This window comes from Neomonachus schauinslandi, chromosome 14, assembly GCF_002201575.2.
Source record: "Neomonachus schauinslandi chromosome 14, ASM220157v2, whole genome shotgun sequence".
NCBI classification, from domain to species: domain Eukaryota; kingdom Metazoa; phylum Chordata; class Mammalia; order Carnivora; family Phocidae; genus Neomonachus; species Neomonachus schauinslandi.
This window is the reverse complement of record NC_058416.1, coordinates 26,082,424-26,103,448: the sequence shown is the minus strand read 5'-3', so window position 1 is coordinate 26,103,448 and position 21,025 is coordinate 26,082,424. Positions and strand designations below refer to the sequence as shown.

At 36.0% G+C, this 21,025-nt stretch overlaps 1 protein-coding gene across 1 annotated transcript in view; it reads right to left on the bottom strand.

Moving 5' to 3' along the window:
• Positions 1-21,025, bottom strand: part of SMAD2 (SMAD family member 2) — a gene marked incomplete at its 3' end in the record, with an annotated part of 75,599 nt that overhangs the window by 18,055 nt on the left and 36,519 nt on the right. The window contains exons 3-6 of the mRNA XM_021686345.2: positions 5,127-5,216; positions 3,878-4,071; positions 2,908-3,042; positions 22-96 (exon numbers count right to left, since the gene is read on the bottom strand). Coding sequence (XP_021542020.2) covers positions 22-96; positions 2,908-3,042; positions 3,878-4,071; positions 5,127-5,216 — 494 coding nt within the window. The remainder of the gene's footprint in view (positions 1-21; positions 97-2,907; positions 3,043-3,877; positions 4,072-5,126; positions 5,217-21,025) is intronic.

Sequence of the window (21,025 nt, the reverse complement as noted above, 5' to 3'; positions counted from 1 at the left end):
AATTTTGAAGTTAAGTTTTACCTGTATCCATACTTTGGTTCAACTGCTGATCACTTGTTTCTCCATCCTCACTGATATATCCAGGAGGTGGCGTTTCTACAAAAGTTTAGAACAAATCAAGCACAGGTGCAACTGAATGAATCTCACCACTTTTCTCCTAGCTACCAAAGATAACCAAAGAATCACTCTGAATAATAAATATGAGTATTATATAACATTATTATAAAACATAATATTTGGTACTGAGGACTTATGATCCAGGTTCTGATCCAAACCTTACAGGTGAGTCCTTAAAGCCTACTTGTAATATAATCAAGCTCTCTAGGCATATTTTCTTAGCTATTATTTACATATCTGGCTCATTCCCATATGTATATTTTCTGGAGCAAGAGCCAAAAATAGAACTTCCAAGATGCCTCAGTTCTGAATCAGTATGCTTCAAAGACATTAGTACCTACTTTTTTCTTTTTTTAAACTAATGGCCATCATGGATGGGTACATCTAGGAGATGACTAAAGCACACAACGCACATGAGATTTCGGATTACAAAGTAATACGGGCTTACCTTAGGTTCTATGGGGCAAAATATGGTAATATGTTTCAGGAAAGGTCTAGTTTGAATTCCACTTAAAAATTACATTTCTCCAGGGATTTCTAACCACTAAATCCTGAGTGTTTGAAGGAGAAATTTAAATTCAAACACGGACTACTGCACAAACCTGAGGCAAAATACTCCCTGAAAAAAATACTCTAATGTGTCATTTCCAACATGCTTAATGAACAAAATGTTTATATTCAAGAGGCATCTGAACAGCTGAATAAGCTTCATGTAAAATAAATACATGTATATAATTTTACCAGTTAGAATCTCAAGGAAGAAAAATAAGTGATTATCAACAGTTTAGCATTTTCATGGCTGGGCAGTTTGAAGCAGTTCAAGATAATGTAATTACCAAAAGGGAGAGGGAGACATGTGGGTGAAAGGGCTCATTCGCTGAACCCTTCACACTCTCCCTTCAATAAGCTAAGCGCAAATCTGAACCTAAGTAGGGAACTCTTCATTCAGTGTCAGTACCCCAAAATTGTTACTGAGGAAATTCTAGGAATAAAATAAAATACCTTCGGAGACTCAAACAATAAAGAACACAAAAACAAGATTAATATGTATCAATATGTACTATCTTAAAGGTTAAAGCTAACAAAATTAAACAGGGGGACGTTTTGTCAGTTTAACCACCCACGTCTCAAAGGTCTAAACAGGAAGAACTACTGAACTTTTAAATACTTTATCCTGTTTTACTTTTCTCTGTTATTATCTGTAAAATAATAAAGCTATTAAGCATTTTGGAGAAAATATTAAAATTTCTCTTGAAGTGGAACAGAAAAATGAACCCTTGGCCTGAACTGTCAGTTGGCGCTGGGTAGAGCCCCATTGTCCGGAAAAGCAAATAGGTGTGACCCACTTTTGATTTTCTACTTTATAAAATAAACCAAATCTAAACAAATAAAGAAAGGAAAATAAACCCAAACATCTCCACAAGTAAAAGCCACTAGCCACTTTGATTAACATCCTTCCAAATAATTACTGGGGAGGTGTCTTACAAGACTGTGTGCTGACACCTTGGTTTCCTGGTATTGTTGAATAACACAAATTCCCACATCAACGACTTAAAGTGCACCCCCACACCACACACACATAACTACCTCCGGCTAAGGCTTCTCCCGAGCAAGGGCCTGTTTCAGTCCTGCCCCCCACCCCGTTAAGTCCTCATACCCCACCTGCTCTATACCCTTCCCTCCTAACTTCTCAAAAGGTTTGTTTCCTATCAACCTAAAAAAAGTCTTAAACCCTCTTTTGGAATAAAATAATAGTTAAAAAAATGCACATTAAAACAATCAGGAAACACTTTCTACCTTTAAAATTAGCTATTTTAAAAAATCCTTCTTTTTCTTATGTTTTTAAAATTGTCTTCAATAAACAAGCATTATATCCATGAGACACATTAACGAAATCTTTTTTAAATGTACTTGAAATTAAGTTCCTTATATATTTTCTGTCGTGTTAAAAAAAAAAAAAAGAGTGGGGTGGAGAAATATTACAAAAGGAGAACAAAATTGAGACACTAAAATATCCAACGTATAGCTCAATCCTCATCCTAGTATTGTATCTTTAGTTTCTGCTAGGAAAAAACCCAAAAAACAAAAAAGGGAAACACAAAGTAAGAAAATATTAGTTGTTCTTCTAAAAAACAATAGTGAAAACTAAAACTGCATCATGGAATATTATTACTAGGTCACATAATATAGTAATTAGAGCCACAGTAATAGTAAAATATAGTAATTTGAGAACCATGTGGTTAAATTCATTTATTTTTCAGCAGAGGTTCCTGAGGCCCAAATGAAAAAACTAAATTAGAGGATTTCTGATTTTCGGTACAGCAGTGCTGCTACATCTTAGGAATTCTATCTCCTATGGGAATGCTACATTTCTCTCAAACATTATCAAACTATCTATGAAAATGATTATTGGGTCGATTTTCAGTGACACTTGTTTTAGGAATACTTTGTTCCTATACCACTTATTGTGCTTACATTCTGCCTCTCTCTTAGCTTCAACAACTAAGACAAACTTACTAAGACCTTTTCTTTTCTGCTTCTCACAGTACTTTGATTAAAGCCACTGCAAAAGAAAATGAAATATAAAGTAAAACTTTTCTCCAGACAAAAGCGTTTAAAGTACGACGAGGCTCATACGTGTCACAAAATCATCAACCCACAAAGTAGATTTTTCTATTCAAAATCCAGAAGCCCTTTAAAAAGTCAAGCCACAATTTACGAATACTTGACTGTTTAGGAACAAACTCTGTATCCATCCCAATTTTCAGGAGATTCGGAAGGCAAAAATACCTGGGATGTAATTACTCTGTGGCTCGATGCCCGCTGGGAAATTAGTGTTTTCTGGGATGGAGTGGGTATAATCGTCCAGAGGAGGCAGTTCTGTCAGGATCTCAGTATGCCGCGGCACTAGTACTGGAGGCAGAACTGGAAGAGGCAGAGGGGTCCACGTCAGCAGCAAGGAAGCAGGGGTGGGCACTGGGGGCGGGGGACAGACCAGACCTTCGTCGCAACACTTCACACACACACGAAAAGAAGAAAGTAGCCTGCTTAATTTTGAAAATTTAGGGCTCACCACTTTGGCATTATACTAGCTACTGAGAAACTGACAAATCTGATTGGTTTTAACTTGCCATGTAGTCCAGAATCTAAATTTCCCATTTATCCTGTACTTTGACGAACAAGGTCATTCTGGTGATATTATTATTACCCTAAGAGTTCATAAATCCCCGCTGGAAAAGGTGCAGAAAGAGCTGTGAAGTCAGATTTAGGCCATTTCTAAAAATATAGCTGTCTTCTCTTTAAAAGTTTCAAGTACACAGCTAAGTAAACTAAAAGTCTTGCCATGAACTTCACTAGGCTGCTTAGATGCAATCAATACCATTAAAGTACTTCAAAAAGATGCTCAAAGAACAAAACAACTCAACACAGCTCAGGCAGCAGACAGGTAAAGAGGTCTATCAGTTTAGTTCCAAGCAGACCGGGAATCTGGGGATTAGAATTTCCTAGATATGTAACTCTGAGGTCAAACAGTATGCTCTCCCAAGAAATGGACATATCTGACCCTCTAAGGGTTTATTTTTCCCTATTTAAAACATTTAAAAAGTACTTTTAATGACTAGCAAATCATACACTGTATTTTTAGGTAATTTATTAGAATTTTACACCAAAGTTTCCCAGGGGCAACTGCCTATGAGTACCTAACATACTTAAGGTCAAGCATTAAATTTAAAACAAGGAAAAAAAGCCCCAATTTTTCTACCTGGTGTCTCAACTCTCTGGTAGTGGTAAGGGTTTACACATACTTCATCCTTTTTAAGATTAAAAGCATATTCGCAGTTTTCGATCGCTTTGAGCTCATGGTGACTGTGAAGGTCAGGCCAGCGCCACAATCGGCAATATATGACGTGTGGCAGTCCTTTTCGATGAGACACTTGTAGACGGCCATCCAGAGACCTGTTGAGAAGCAAGGGGAAAGAAAGGTGGGAACTTTAAAAACAAAATAGGCACAGTCGACCGGGCTAAATTAATACAATAAGAGCATAAAGAAAGGAATGACAGACATTTAGTTAGTTTCAGTGAGTACAAGGAAGAAAAATGCACTATTTAATGGGGCTGCTATAAAAGTAAGCAGCAGCACTAGCAGATGTTTCTCATAAATACGCTACATAAATGACTCGGATGTCAATGAGTGGCTAACCACTTGGGAAGAAACTGATGTTTAAAAAAGGATCATACAGTATACTTGAAAAACTTTTTGCCAACTTCTATCTTGAGTAAATCAAGCTCTTATTTAGGGATGCTTTGGAGGGCATTAATACTGTAGGTGACTGAATTATCAAAAAAAGGAACTAGTGTGAAGAATGGTAAGTACCAACAATGATGTAAAGTAACTTACTCAAACTAATGTAGCTCATTACCCAGTTGTGATTGTTTTGAGTACCGAGGTGTAGTTCTATAGCTCACACAGTAATGCAGATGGTGATGAAATACAATGAGATGAAATGGACAAATACCAATATGCTCCAAAAGAGAATAAGGTGATTTAAAAAAAAAAAAAAAAGAGAGAACATAAAATGAGTTAGCCTAGCGTTAACTGTGATATAAGGGGTTTGGTAAATAACTATGTATTTATTAGTATAAAGAAGAGGAGATTTAGATGACAGCAAGAAATTTAGCAAAAACTGGTTATAGATCTACTTGAAAATTAGGCCAACAACAGATTAAAATCTAATCTCAAACTCAAATGAGAATATAGTTATCAAAGTTCCTATTTTTTAGGGGATGCAGCAATTTAAAGAAGATTCAAAACTAAAATTTCATCGATCAAAACATCAGCTGACACATTTAATATATCGTTAATACCGGCAAGCAGGTATTTTAAATGCCATGCCTTATTTACATTAAGGAAACATCCTAGGCAAAATGATACTGAGCAACCCATAACAGGTCTTCCAAAACAGCCCCCCGCCCCAAGATTGCTAGGATTCCATAGAGGGCAGAATATTCACCTGGTTTGTTCAGAGAAGCTGTAAAGGCCTGTTGTATCCCACTGATCTATCGTATTTGGTGTACTCAGTCCCCAAATTTCAGAGCAAGTGCTGTGCATAAATTGAAAAACAAAAAATTGATGTGAACATGGAAGCATGGTTATTCAAAATACCATGATGTAAAACATGGAAAATGTACAGAATACTTCCTTCACCCAGAAAATATATATATCGCTTCACTTTTTTCACGGGCTTTTAGTGCTAGTTTCTATATTTTCCATATGAAGGAAGCCAATAAAATGGAACATGTGACTCCAGATAAGTTATGATTATGTTTTAAAAATGTGAACACCAATGCTCTCTAGCTTCATGAAATCATACCTATAATGCCCTTTCCAATTTCCTCTACTCACGACAAAAGACTAATACCTCTGCCTTTGGCCTTACTGAGAGTGCTTCATTTTATAATCTTGTTTTTTAAAAAAAAAAAAAAAAAACTTATCTAAAACTGGATGTCAACTGGTCTTTTCAATACAGGAAAAATTTCACTTAAGTTAGATACATATCCACAGTTAAGATTTTCACATCATTTGTTTGAGAAATTTATCTATTCAGTTTTACTACTACTACATAGGAGAAGGAAGTGCATTCTGAAGTCATTCAAACATAGCATACCACCTGAAAAGCTTTAAGAAATTGCTGTGAGGACTAAAGATACGCGAAAGCACCAAATTCTTAAAAAATGACATGAATATGAAAAATCACCTATATCTAGTTTTTCAAAATTCAATACACCTGAAAGGACACAGACCAGGAAGACCTCAAGCTTTTTCTTCCACATCTCATGCCAGACCATGGGCTGCCCTGAGAAAATTCTCCCTACTTCCCTGCCATGGCTTTATGTCACAGTCACTTTTCATTGTGGGAGAAGGAAAGAAGGGCTTCAAAGGCAGTCTGGAATGGACCTTTTGCCTCTCAACAGGTCTCAGGTCAAAAGTTGCGCTTTTTACAATTAAAGTCAGAAGGTAATTTCTGAAACAAACTCAAACTCCATTTCTTACATCTTACAAAATCATCAAAATTTCAAAGAAGAAGAAGAACCATTTCAAAACAATTTTTGGAAATAAAATCAAACAACTGATTAAACTCCAGATGTACACGTTGCTAATGAACTAACTGAGTCAACATTTCACAGGACACTGGCAAGAGCTGTCTTCCTGTGGCCTGGCAACACACCTCGAAGGGGCTGCTGGGCCACCGCAGAGCCACCGGGCTACAGACACATTTCATGCCATGCCCTGGTGGCTACAGCAGCCAGACTGGACGATTTTTACAAATGCATTTGCAGACACTACTCAGCATCCTCTTAAGGTATTTTATAGATTCTCTTGCTTCTTAGGCTGTAGAAACCTTTCATTTCCCAAACAACAAAAGTCAGAAAAGTCAAGAAACTGGAGGATAATGTAAATCTTTTCTTTTTTCCCCAAAGATGTATTGACTAAAAAACCCGTAACATACACGGTTCTTTTATTTAAGATATTTATCAATTATCTACCAAAAACATAGAGCACCAAGTTGTTTAAATCACAATAAAATCAACTACATTCTAGAGTGTTATGAATCTGAATTTAAACCTCAGAAGGGAAAGTATACAGCTTACTCTTCAACCTTTGAAAATAATTTGAGGAAAATGACTAACAAAAGATTAGATCAAGGGGCTATTCTGCTCTTATGAACGTTTAATGAAGATTTCACTCAAGTAATTCTGACACGGACACAGAACCAGAATCTAAAAGAGAGCACAAAGAGCTTAAGTTGGGCTTGAATCAAGCCTTGAAATATATCAGACAATAATAAACAGTCCTTGTTCAGAACATGCAATCAATCTAGAGGCAGGCTGACCTAGATCCACCCCCAATTCAGCCACTTTCCAACTTCCATCACAGGGTATGGATAAGCCTCAGTCCTACTGTTTACTGTAACATCCCTCTCCAAATTAGAAGATTCACTTAAAAATATTAAATTCGCTTCTAGCTAGTAAAATTTTTGCTTGCTTATTTAAGAAAAATGTCTTTTTTTAAAAGAATAAATTTATAACAAAATACACAAAGCACCTGGAATAAATGAAAGTATAAATGTGTCAAAACTACACAAAGAAACATTTTAATTATTACTAAAGAACACAAAGGCAAAGTAAGCAAAGAGAAAAGCATCTATCTTCCTATTCAGGAAGACATCATAGTGACATCAATTCTGCCAAAGTTATGCATTTCATGCAATCTCAATACAAATCCCAGACAAAATTACTCCAAATATAACATAGCAAAATAAATAAGAATGACCAGGAAAACTTTAACAAAGAAGAGTAGAAACTGGCCCTACCAAATTCTGAAATGTTATAAATTCTCAATAAAAACAGTATGCAATTAGCAAGAGTACACAAACAAAACAGAAATCCTGCCTGTAGAGCAGCCTCAATTAGGCGAATCTTCCTTCAGATAAAAATGACAGCCTCTCAACAAAATATAATAAAATCAACTATTTGAAAACAGTGGAGAGAGACCAAAAGGACAAAAATCAAAAGGAAGTCAACCTTTGTAAGGGGGGAACTATACTGGATGAGCCGCATTTAGGTGGCTTTGTATCTAAGGACAGCCCACAGTCGGAGCTTGGCAGGACATCTAGACCTTAAGCAGAAAACTGCAGTTTGACTGACTGGCACAAACAATCAGAGAATGGACATGGGGCTGCCAAAGAGGCTGGAAAAAGAAGGAGAAAAATCTTGTAAGAAGGAGTGACGGGGAAAAATATCAAAATATGAGTGTGAACTCTGCCCAAATCTTTGACTGACCTCTCAAACTACATATATGGGAGAGACTATACGGCCTGCTGAAAACTAGCACTTGGAAATCTAAAAGAACAAAATCCTGAAATCTCAGCTGTTGCTTACATCAGAGGCGAACAGTTTGGAGTTTGAGGCTGACCAAAACCATCTGCTAGAACAAAAATCAACTCTTCAGAGGAAGATAGCAGAGTTTAGAGTCTCTAGAATATTTCATCCCAAATTATCCAGTACAGAAAGTACAAATTACTAAACATATGTAGAAATAGGAAAATGTTACCCCCTAGTCAACAGAAAGAATAGCCAGTAGAAACAGACCCCCAGAATGAAATAACAGACAAGGATTTTAAAGTAACTACTGTGAATATGTTCATGGACTTGATGAACAGATGGGAATCTCAGCTGATTAATGGAAACTATAAAAATGAATCAAATGGTAATTCTAGAACTGAAAATAAAATCAGAAATTAAAAAATTAACCTGACGGTTGGGGGAAGACAGAAGAGTCAATATGAAGATGAGTCAACAGAAATTACCTAAGCAGAAGAAGCAAAATGAAAAAGACTGAATAACAAAATGAACAGTCTCAATAATGTACAGCCCAAGAGAAAGCAAAAACAAACCAGAAGAAATATTTGAAATAGTGACGGCTGAAACATTTTCAACTTCAGTTGAAAATAAACTAAACTCATACTTTAAAGAAACTCAGTTAATACCAAGCAGTTTAAATACAAAGAAAATCACACTTGGGCACATCATTGTCAAAATATTAAAAACAAAAGATGAAAAGAAAATCTTCAAAGTGGTGAGAACCACAAAAACTCTTGGCATAAAGGACTCCATCTAAAGCCCTGCACTAAGAGACTTGATTAAGCTCTAGCCTGGCTTCTAGGAGCCTAAGGTCAAGTCCCTGGTAGGATCCAGACCCTTTTGAGTTCCTGTTGGGGAAAAGGTCAAGACGGCCAAAAGAATTTACCATTTGTTCCTGCCAACACTTGTCCATAGACCCCTGACCTCCTTTTTTAGCATTTATTTAAAACACTTGCACTTGTAAATCCTTCCCCAGTCTCTTTGAGATGTACTGTGTGTCTCCTACAGCTCAGGAGTCTTTTCTCAAGTACCTGAAATCTGTTCCTTTGAAATGTAATCAGTCATCAGAAAGGACAGATCTGTCTCCCAGATTACCCTCAGAGGAAGGGTAGAAGCCTAACTTCAAGAGAAACGCCATTTAGCAGACACAGATGGCCCAATCACACTGATACTGACCAACCCTCTTACCCATTTTTTTGCTAATTTTTCTCTTCCATGACTCTGCTCAAGCCTCTACTCATTCCCCCAGCCCCACTCCCATATTTTCCCAGTCACTTCTATGCAAATCGAAATTGAGCTCAGCTCTTCTACCACCATGATTATTGAACAGTCTGTTTTTACCACCTTTAATCAATGTCTGGCTTTAACTTTGACAGTAGCCAGAGTAGAACAATCCACATATGCAGAGGAATGAATACATGAGTAACAATTTCTCATCAGAAACAGTAGAAGCCAAAAGACAATGGAACACCTTTAAAGAGCTGAAAGGGGAAAAAACCAAACTCAACCTAAAATCTATATCCAACAAAAATATCCTTCATGTAAGAAGTCAAAACAAAAACATGTCCAGGTAAACAAAAACTGAGAATTCATTTGTAGCAGACTATGCCCAAAGAAATGCTAAAGGAAAGTTCTTCAGGGTAAAAAACAGCAATAGATGAAAACTCTTAAGTCACTGAGAAAAATTAAGAGAACTAGAAAGCATTAAGTATGCAGATAAATGTAAAAGACAGTATTTTTCTCTTAATTTCTACAAAAAGGAGATGGCTATTATAGCAAAAATTATAACTCTAAAAGTATGTGGATGCAATTTGTATGACAACAGCCAACAGAAACAAAAAGATGTGTTAAAAACAGCTACACTGTTGCAAAGCTAAGGATTCATATTGTCACTGAGAAAGCAACCCCTGCCCAAAAAAAAGGAGGAGGGACATAGCAAAAAAAGCATAGAGAAAATTAAAATGAAACACTAAAAAATAATTAACCCCAAAGGAAGGAAAGAAAAGGGAGAAGAAAAATCAGATGATAACAGAAAACAGAGAATCAAGTGTAAAGAGTAAAACAAGAGTAAATCCACCACATCAATAATAACATTATACATAAATACACCACACATTCCAATAAGTGGCAGAGACTTGTCAGAATGAATACAAGATGTAAAATATCTACAAAAAAGATGTACTTCAAAGAGAATACATTGACTAGCTGAAAATATAAGAATGGAAATACACAGTTCATGCAAGCAATAAGCTTAATAAAACATAGTATCAGAAATAATAAGGCTTCAAGACTAAGAATATTACCAGAGGTAAAAAGAGACATTTCCTAAGAAGGTCAATTCATCAGAAAATATTAACCATCCTGTATGCATCTAAAAATACATTTCAAAAGACAAACAAAAACTAACAGATCTAAAGGAAGAAATGAACACATCAATAATCAGAAACTTCAGTAACTCTTTGGATAATTAGACTGCAAAAAATAAAAATCCATCTATCATAGAAGAGCTGCACAATACAATCAACCACCTGATCTAACTGACATAAACAGAATCCTTTTCAAGTATACACGGGACATTAAGAAAAAGAGAACCATATATTGGGGCCATAAAAAAGGGTCAATTAATTTTGAAACTTTGGGATCTTATAGATTCTGTTCTTTGGCCACAAGAGAAATTAGAAACCAATGACTGAAAGATTCTTAGAAAAGTCCCAAGTATTTGGAAATTAACAACACATTTCTAAATAACCCATGGGTCAAAGAAGAAATCACAAAATAAATTAGGAAATACTTTCCATGATAATGAATCTACGATACAAGAAATTTGGGAGGGGATGCTAAATCTAAACTAGTGCTTAAAGGGAAATTTATTGCTTAACAACTACATTAGAAGGAAGAAATATTTTAATGACCTAATCAACAATGATATGATTCTAATTAACATTGTACCGGAGGTCCTAGCCAGCACAATATGGCAAGAAAAAGTGAAAAGCAAAATTGGAAAGGGAAGAAATGAAACTACTTTTCACTTTTCTTTTTTTGAAAAAAGCCAAACTCAAAGAAACAGAGAGCAGAATGTTGTTTACCAGGGGCTGGAGGGTGGGGAAAAATGGATATACGCTGGTCAAAGGATACAAACTTTCAGTTATAAGAGTTATAAATTCCGGGGATCTAATGTACAACATGGTGACTATAATTAACAATACTGTACTACATACTGGAAAGTTGTTAAGAGAACAGATCTTAAAAAGTTATCTCTCCCCACACAAAAAACGTTATGTGAAGGGATGGAGATGTTAACTAACTTTACTGTGGTAATCATTTGGCAGTATATGTATATCAGATCATCACACTGTACATGTTAAACTTACATGTTGTATTGGCAATAATCTCAAGAAAGCTGGAACAAAAGCCCTGCTTTTTTTGGACAATGATATAATTGTTTATATAGAAAATCTCTGAAGCAACTTCTAGAACTCATTAGTAAATTTAGCAATGCTGCAGGATGTAAGGGCAACTTATAAAAATCCATTATATTTCTATATACTAGCAATAAACAATTTGAAAATTAAAATTTTAAATTCCATTTACAATAGTGTCAAAAAAACATTTAGACAAAAGGTTTAAAGCAAAATATACAAGGCCTATATACACTAACATCTGAAAACTGTGCTGAAAGATATTAAATAAACCTAAGTATACAAAGAGATACACTATATCTAAATATTAAATGACTTAAGATTTCTATCTTCCCTAATTCCCTAATAATATTTGGTCTATATTTTTTCCAAATCCATTGCAATCATGATTTCAGCAAGGCATTTTTATAACAATTGACAAGCTGGTTAGAAATGCAAAGGATCCTAAATAGCAAAACAATCTTGGAAAAGAAGAATTACAACACGGGTGAGATGTGTTTATCTCAGAAATACTTAGCTGGCTAAAAGAAGCTGAACATAAATGACTAGATATTGAATGATTCCATTCACATGAAGTTCTAGAAGGGGAAAAAAAAAAAAACAAATTGAAAGCAAAAAAAAAAATTCAAACAGTGGTTGCCTCAAAAACCATTGGGAAAGCACAGGAAAGAATGTTCTGGATGATGAAAATGTTCTATTATCTTGATACAGTGTAAACGCATTTGTCAAATATCATCTTATTGTGCACTTATGATTTATGTACTTTGCCATTTGAAAACTGTACCTAAAAAAACTAACAACAAAAAACCCAAGAAAAAAAAAAAAAAAGAACTCAATTAGACAAAACTCAGAATGAAAATCAGCAACAAAAAAATATTCATATAATAATTTAGTATATGATAAAGCTCCCTATGAACTTATAGGGAAAAATCTCTAAAAATCATATTAAGTGAAAAAAGCAAGCACAGTATGTATAGTAAGCTACTCTCTTAAAAAAAAAAAAGTATCGGGCGCCTGGGTGGCTCAGTTGGTTAAGCGACTGCCTTCGGCTCAGGTCATGATCCTGGAGTCCCGGGATCGAGCCCCACATCGGGCTCCCTGCTCAGCAGGGGGTCTGCTTCTGCTTCTCCCTCTGACCCTCTTCCCTCTCATGCTCTCTCTCATTCTCTCTCTCTCAAATAAATAAATGAAATCTTTAAAAAAAAAAAGTATGTATATGTGTATGCCTCAGGACACACACACACACACACACACACACACACACCATGAATGGGTTATCTGAGGTGGAGGAGGGGAAGAAGAGTTTTCAATGTATGTTTGTTCTGTTTGTATGTATGCATGCATACATACAAATGTATGGTGTATATGTGTATGTATACACATATATGTGTATACATATACAGATTTTTAAACCATGTGAATATATTGCCTTTTTCCAAAATTAAACAAATGAAACAAAATACTGCCACAGAATTAAATGCAAGTCAAAACATCTTGACATTTCTATAAAAAGATATGCTTCTAACCTTAGATAACTAAGCATAAGAAGTACAAACTGTTATTTCCTATTCTGCGTCATTTCAGCTCACGTTGGGCATTACTGTAGGAGATGATAAAGTGCCAGTGAGAGTCCTGTTCATTTTCCTCGGGCACAATGTCTTCTCTCTCTAACATAGGCCTTTGGAACCCATTTTCTTCCACATGCATTTATGTCAATAGCCCCTTCCTAGCCACTTGTTGACTTAACTACTAATTCTTTAGGTATGCCTACCAAATTCAGGGCAATTTTTAAGACCTAGCAATCTAGGGGATTTAAATCAGGTGGTTTTAATCACCCCCTCCTTCCTTAAGCATTGATTTTCTATAACCACATTTTATTTTGCCTGTAAGACCCTGAGCTCCCAAAGATGTCTGTGTATCTACCAATGAGCAACAAGGTAGACTAAATTAGTATTTGTTGAGCATAAAAACTGGATCACAATACTCCTAGTCACACTAAAGCATGTATTTTAAATAACAGTGCAGAAAAATGGCTCTCTCAGGTTTTCAGTTTGTTAATAAGGAGGGGCAAGTTACAATTTCAAGTATGGACAGTTCCTGAAAAATATTAAAAGAAACAAATGTAGGGCACCTGGGTGGCTCAGTCGTTAAGCGTCTGCCTTCAGCTCAGGTCATGATCCCAGGGTCCTGGGATCGAGCCCCGCATCGGGATCCCTGCTCTGCAGGAAGCCTGCTTCTCCCTCTCCCCCCCCCACCCCCCCACTTGTGTTCCCTCTCTTGCTGTATCTCTCCCTGTAAAATAAATAAATAAAATCTTAAAAATAAATAAATAAAAAAATAAAAGAAACGAATGCAGGAAAAATGTTAAAGAAAGAGCACTAACTGTAACAACTATATGAAAGCTCTTTTATACATTCCCTATTCCAATAAATCTAGAATATCATCTATTTAAAATACATTATTTTGTGTTAATGTAAAAGAAAACACTTCTAATTTTATTTACAAGATGCATCCCAAAGTGAAAATATGTTCATCTTAGACTCAGTGAAATATGTAGTAACAATTACTTTCACGCGTTAGCGACTACGTGTCAGGTACCGTGTAAGACTTTACATCATGGACCTTTGTAATAACCTGCAAGCTATGTATTACTATTTCATTTTAAATTTGGGAAAACTCAGCCTCAGAAAGAAAATAAAATACCCTCACCAAGGTCATACACCTAACAAGTGGCAGGGTCAGGATTCTAATCCACATCTTACCAAACAATGCTTTCCACTCTACCAAGAGCTTTCTGAGCTTTTACTTTAATACCAACTACACCAGCATTTCTATGACTAAAGCCTAGAGATCTGTGGGCACCTCAAATATAGTACTTTTTTCAAGGGTCTGTCTGGTTCCTACAATACCTTGATACATTTTTATTGTGAGAAAACAGTAACTTCCATATCCCCGTATCCTGGGTCACTGGATAAGCACCAGTCTTTACTGCTTCATCACGGCAGTGTCTGGGCTTGGGTCTGTTACAAACACCTCAGTGCCAAGGGTAAGTAGAGAGATTGACTTAACATGGAAATGATGACATCACACCATTTGAAAGGCCAAATGAATCAGGGTGTGTGCTATTTAAATGTTTCATAGTAGTTGCAGAGAAAAGAAGTAGAATTTAGCAACACAGAGCACAGGGTAGTACAGACCTCAAAAGAACCCTAGTCATGGGTAGCATGCAGTACCACAATCACAAATGGAAACAGAAAATCAGTATTAACAAAAAAGGCATCATTTGTTAAAATGACGTTAGAATTTTCTTAGTTACAGAGCTCAGTATAAATTAGCCTTTTCTGATAAGCTTAAAGTTTACACTAAATTAGTTTTTTTTTTTTAGAATTTATCTGAGAGAGAGAGCACAAGAGAGCTCAAGCAGGGGGAATGGCAGAGGGAGAGAGAGAAGCAGGCTCCCCGCTGAGACAAGGGGCTCGATCCCAGGTCTCTGAGATCATGACCTGGGCCAAAGGTAGACGCTTAACAGACTGAACCACCCAGACTCCTCACTAAATTATGTTCCTATATATTTAAACACTATTAAGGGAAGCCACAGAAATGTCTGTACATTACTTGAATGTGAAAAGCATCTACATGCATATCAAACTGTTTACAAGTAAGAATAATAGAGGATAGGTCTGAGAAGGCTAAACTAATACACACACTTGGTGAAATCAACAATATATCCCGAAGAAAGTACTGAATTTTATTATCATTAATATTATCTTAGCACTATCCCAAACACATTAGCTCAACACTTCCTAAATTTATTTGACCATCTGACTTCAGGACATTCTAAAAATTGAGTACTAAAAAATATCATATTAATGGTTAAAAACATGAACTTGTCTCAGATAAATTCCGACCGATCAAAGCTTGATATTGTTCACTAATGCAATTAACATAGAATATTGCAAACATGTTTAAATAGGATGTAATAGACCATAAATCATCTACAATGCTGTCTCTGCATCAATACACAGATGAGCAAGCATGCCCATTTGAGAATCTCATGCAAAGTCCTGCAGTCTTTGTATGGAACACAATTTCTTACAGGCAGATTATCCCCTAGCAACTGTGTAAGCTTCTTGCATATACTGACTGAATCTTAAAAAATCTGGAGAAAAGAGGTTAAAACAGCTATTACAATCATCAGGACACTAAAGTGCCAAAAAGTTTGCGTGGCACACAATGTATTACTGATCACTGGACTAGTCAGATAATTAGCTAGGTTTACTTGCTATTAAGTCTGGCAGAAATTCTTACAGAATTTCCCTAGTAATCACTTTTATAAATATCAGTAAAATTAACGCTTAATGCTTTTCTTCATCTAAGAATAAACTGACCTTTGAAAACTGAAGTTAAAATTTTAAGTCTAGTGTACAATTTACCAACTATATACATGCAGAGGTATTTTCTATACGCATCTACATTAACATTTTGTACTTCTTTCAAACAGACATTATGTTTGTTAATATACTGTCTATATTAAGGACATGTATATTTATTTATATACTTGTTATCAGGAGACAAAAGAGAAATGATGAAAACTAAGTTCAAGACTGAAGGCTCAGACCACAGAATCCTATAAACTATGAGTTTTACTGTTCTTCTCATATTTGCATGATTTACTGCAGCAGTTCAACTACCAGTGTCAAGTAATAAACCTTACACTGTTTTACCAATTTATTATTTTTCAATACCTTCTTGCCTAAAGAGTATATTTCTTCTACAAATCAAAACGAGTAAGAATCCAGCTTGTCAAGATTATAAAGCATGCTGAACACTAAAATTAAAGGGGTTAACAAATTAGCAGAATGGTATCAGCAAAAGAAACTTCACTCGAGGCTCCAGCTCGATTACAGATATACTCAAGAAATATGGACTTCATGGAACAATCTGTAACTACCCATCTGTAATTATTTCTCCTTACAACAAAACACCCCTTTCATTTCATATGTAACTAGCAGGGACTAACATTTATATTTTAAATAGCTCAGGAATCAAGAACTGATCGTTGTAATAAAAAGACCATGTGTCTCTGTAATTACACATACTATAACTGTCTGTGTACTTCATCACCACTCTGCAGCTAAGGGGTGGGAAACAGAAAAAAAAAAAAAAAAGAAAATGCCCACCTCCAGATTTTTTTTTTTTTTTGCCTTCCTTCTATCAGAAGCTTTAGGAACAATCTTGTCCTTAACAAATCAGCAAAGGGTCCAAGTGAACAATTAAGAAATTTTCATTGGTTGGGGCGCCTGAGTGGCTCAGTCGGTTAAGCGGCTGCCTTCAGCTCAGGTAATGATCCCAGGGTCCTGGGATCGAGCCCCGCATTGGGCTCCCTGCTCAACGGAGAGCCTGCTTCTCCCTCTCCCTCTGTCTGCCGCTCTGCCTACTTGTGCTATCTCTGTTAAATAAATAAATAAAAATCTTAAAAAAAAAAAAAGAAATTTTCATTGGCTACAGAAAACTTTAAAAATTGCCAACACTTAGGGGTGCCTTAATTAAGCATCTGACTCTTGATTTCTGCTCAGGTCATGATCTCAGGGGTTGAAAAATCGAACCCTGCATCTGGGTCCGCGCTCATCGCAGAGTCTGCTTGGAGATTCTCTCTCACCCTCTGCTCTTCCCCACCACACGCATGCGTGCTCTCTCTCTCAAATAAATAAATCTTAAAAAAAAAAGAAAGAGGGGAGCCTGGGTGGCTCAGTCGTTGGGCGTCTGCCTTCGGTTCAGGTCGTGATCCCAGGGTCCTGGGATCGAGCCCTGCATCGGGCTCCCTGCTCAGCAGGAAGCCTGCTTCTCCCTCTCCCACTCCCCCTGCTTGTGTTCCCTCTCTCGCTGTATCTCTCTCTGTCAAATAAATAAAAAATCTTTAAAAAAAAAAAAAAAAGAAAGAAAAAAGAAAAATTGCCAACACTTATTTTAAGCATTTGCTATGTACCTAGCATATTCAAAGTGCTTTACATATACTATCTTTTATACTCATATCAACCCTATAAAGTGAATTCACATTACCATTATTTTCAAATAAAGAAATAAATGTGAGCAGTTAAATAACTCAAAAGGTCACAGAGCTATTGAAGTAAGAGCCAGGACTTATATCCATTTCTGGCTGGCTTAAGAGCCTAAATTTTTCAAGGTACACACTTTTGCAGAATGATAGTGTAAATGAATGATTTCAAACTTTTATAGTAGTATGTACTGAGTATATTTTCTTCTTTTCTGTATTCTTAATACTCTGGCATTTGGGGCCTTGATGGGGAGGTTGTTCCTCCCAGGGCTAATTCCTAGAGAGAGCAAGAGACTCCCTCGGGAGTGCACCTTTCTCACATAAAAACCAACCTCTCCAGAGCCCATACCCCTAACTAATAAACTCTCACACATCATGCCAATATTCCTCCTGCCATAAATCACCCTAGAGCTAGGTACTGGACAACTAGGAGTGACCCCTAGTTCCAGAGCCTGATGAAATTATTCAAGCTACCCAAACCTAATCTCTCTCAGCATACCTACCTGGAATTGCCCATTGCTTCCCTGGAAAATTCCAACAAAGGTTCTGGGGTATGCTTGGTCCTTGCCCCTCTATTTATCAACCCACCTTATTTTTTGATATATTAAAATTTAAGTTGCAGATTCCTCAAATCTAGACACTTAAACATACATATATTAACTAGAATTCATTGCTCACTTGTTTTTTTTTTTTTTTAGGTAAAATTACATAACATGAAACAAACCTTAATGGTGCCATCTTGTTTTATCCGTTGCATAAAATGTGTTAACCCCCAACCCTGACAAGAATATCCACCCAGAAAGCCCCTAATGCCCTTTTATCAGTCAATTCCTGCCATCCCCTCTCCCATCCTGAGGCAATCATGGATCTGTTTTTTTCACCATATCTTTAATCTCTTTTAGAACTTCTGCATAGAATCATACAGTATATTCTCCTTTGGGTCTGGCTTTTTTGACTCAGCATAATGATTTTGAGAGTCACCCATGTGACTGAATGGTGCTTGGACTTTCCATTACATAAACAGACCACAATTTGTTTAGTTATTTTTTACCAATGGACACCGACCTGTTGCCAGATCTGGGGTATTATGAATAAAGCTGCCATGAGCATTCAAGTAAGTGCATGCCTTTTTGTGGACACATGTTCTGTCTTGGGTAAATACCTAGAAGTGAAATTCTTAGAGGTTATTGGGTAGATGCATGTTTAGTTTTAAAAGAAAGTGCCAGACCTTTTCTCCCAAGTCGAAAGTACCATTTTATATTCCCTCCTTCAATATATGAAAAGTTTCTGGTTGTTCCACAGCCTCCACAACATTTGCTGTGGTCAGTTTACTTAATTATAGCCATTCTGGTGGCTGTGCAGTGGTATTTCATAGTGGTTTCAATTTGCATTTTCATGATGACTAACAATATTGCACACTTTCCACTGGTTTACTGGCCATTGGTATGTCTTCTTTTGTACCTAAATTTTTTCCCCATTTTTAAAATTAGATTCTGAGTTCCAGAAATTCTTTATAAATTCTGGATACAATCCTTTTGTCAGAAAGGTTTTGCAAGTATTTTCTTCTATTTTGTGATTTGCTTATTCATTTCTTAATGTTTTCTGAGATCCTTTTAGTATTAATGAAGTCTAACTTATCAAATTCCTCTTACCGCTTTCTATATAAAAACCACAATAACCTTTGCCTATCCCCAACTCACGAATATATTCTCCTATATAGGCTTTTAGATGAGAACTATGATCTGGAATTTTTTTTTTTTTGAATGGCGTAAGGTGGCATCAGAGTTCATTCTTCCATATGGATATCCAGTTCTTCCAGCATTATATGTTAAAAAGACTTTCCTGTCCCTATTGGATCACTTTGGCATCTCTGTCAAAAATCAAATAACCTTATCTCTTTGGGGTTATCTATTCTATTTATCTTTTTGTTTTTATGCCAGAACCACACTGTACTGATTACTGTAGCTTCATGGAAAGTCTTAAAGTCAGGTAATTTAAGTCCTCTTTGTTTTTTCTTCTCAAGATTGCTTTGGATATTCTAGGCCCTGTGCATTTCCATGTAAATTTTAGGGTAAGTCTGTACATTTCCACACACATGAGGAAAAAAAAAAAAAAGCTCTTTAGGGAGATTGATTTGGATCAGACTAAATTAGAAGAAATTGACTTAATATTCCTGAGTGTTCCAACTCATAAATATGTCAATTTATTGCATGGTAGTTCCAACATGTAGGTCATCTCAGGGTTGGTCTCCATTGGTCTCCTATTGAGACAGGGTCACATTTTCTTCGTTCTTCATATGTTGACTAATTTGGGACTATATGCCGGACACTGATTGGTATGTGACAGAGATGCTAGATTCTGTTCTTTTTCTCCAATAAGGGTTAACGGTTTTTGTTTTGGCTGGCAATTAATTTGTTTGCACTTAAACTGCAAATTCTGTCTTTGAACAATTCAAATCCATTTTTTACCTTTAACTAGGCTGCATGCACTAAGTCTACCCTACATATGTGTGGGTTCAGGGGTCAGTCCAGTGATTTTGGTGACGTTCTTAAGCAGAATCTGGGACTCTCACATTCTGTTCTGTAGCTCTTTCCTTGCTAGGATTTTCCCCTCACTCTTCAGCCATTATGGTTGTCCCAAACTCCAACCTCTGGTTTATCAGGACAGAAAAAGTGGGTTTTGGAATGAAATTTTAGCTACTCTGCACATTCTGCATGGATAAAAAAAAGCTTATTAAAAACAAAATTCACCTTTTCTTCTAAGAGTCAAATCTCCTCCAAAAGAAGTCTATTTTTGTTTACTCTCTAGTGCCCTATGTTTTTCTTTTTATCTTGTGCAGTTTATAACTGTAATCTGAGGGAGTGGCATTCTGGTAAAAGCCTGTCTATGTAAGAATTCTCTATCCATTCATCTTTAATTTCCCTCATCAGGGTTTTGAAATTTCAGTGTAGAGATCTTGTGTCTTTTAAAAATTTTATTGAGACTATTTTTAAGTTTGATACTATTCGCAGCACTGGTTTCTTAATATCACTTCCATATTTATGAAAAAATGGATTTTTAGACACTGGATCTGTAAAGTGCAGCCTTGCTAATAAATTTAATCATTTCTTTTAGATGTTTTTGTAGATTGCTTTTAAAAGGTTTCTTACATGATCATGTCATCTACAAAAACCAAGTTTTGACCCAATCTTTCAGATCTTTATGCCTTTTACATTTCATATTCCACTGGCTAGGTCCTCCACTAAAATAATGAATTGAAGACACAAGAGTGGACAGACATCCTTGTCCTGATTCTAATATTGGGAAAACACTATTTTATGATTCTCTCAGCTGTCAGTTTTTCTTAAATGTCCTTTATCACACTGAGGAAATCTCTTGACATTTCTAGTTTGCTGGGGGTGTTTATCATGAATGGGTGAATTTTGTCAATTGCTTTTGACCAAGTGGGGTGATCTTATGCTTTTTCTCCTTTGTTAGTGCAGTGAATTACACTAATTTTTGAAATTTATAAATT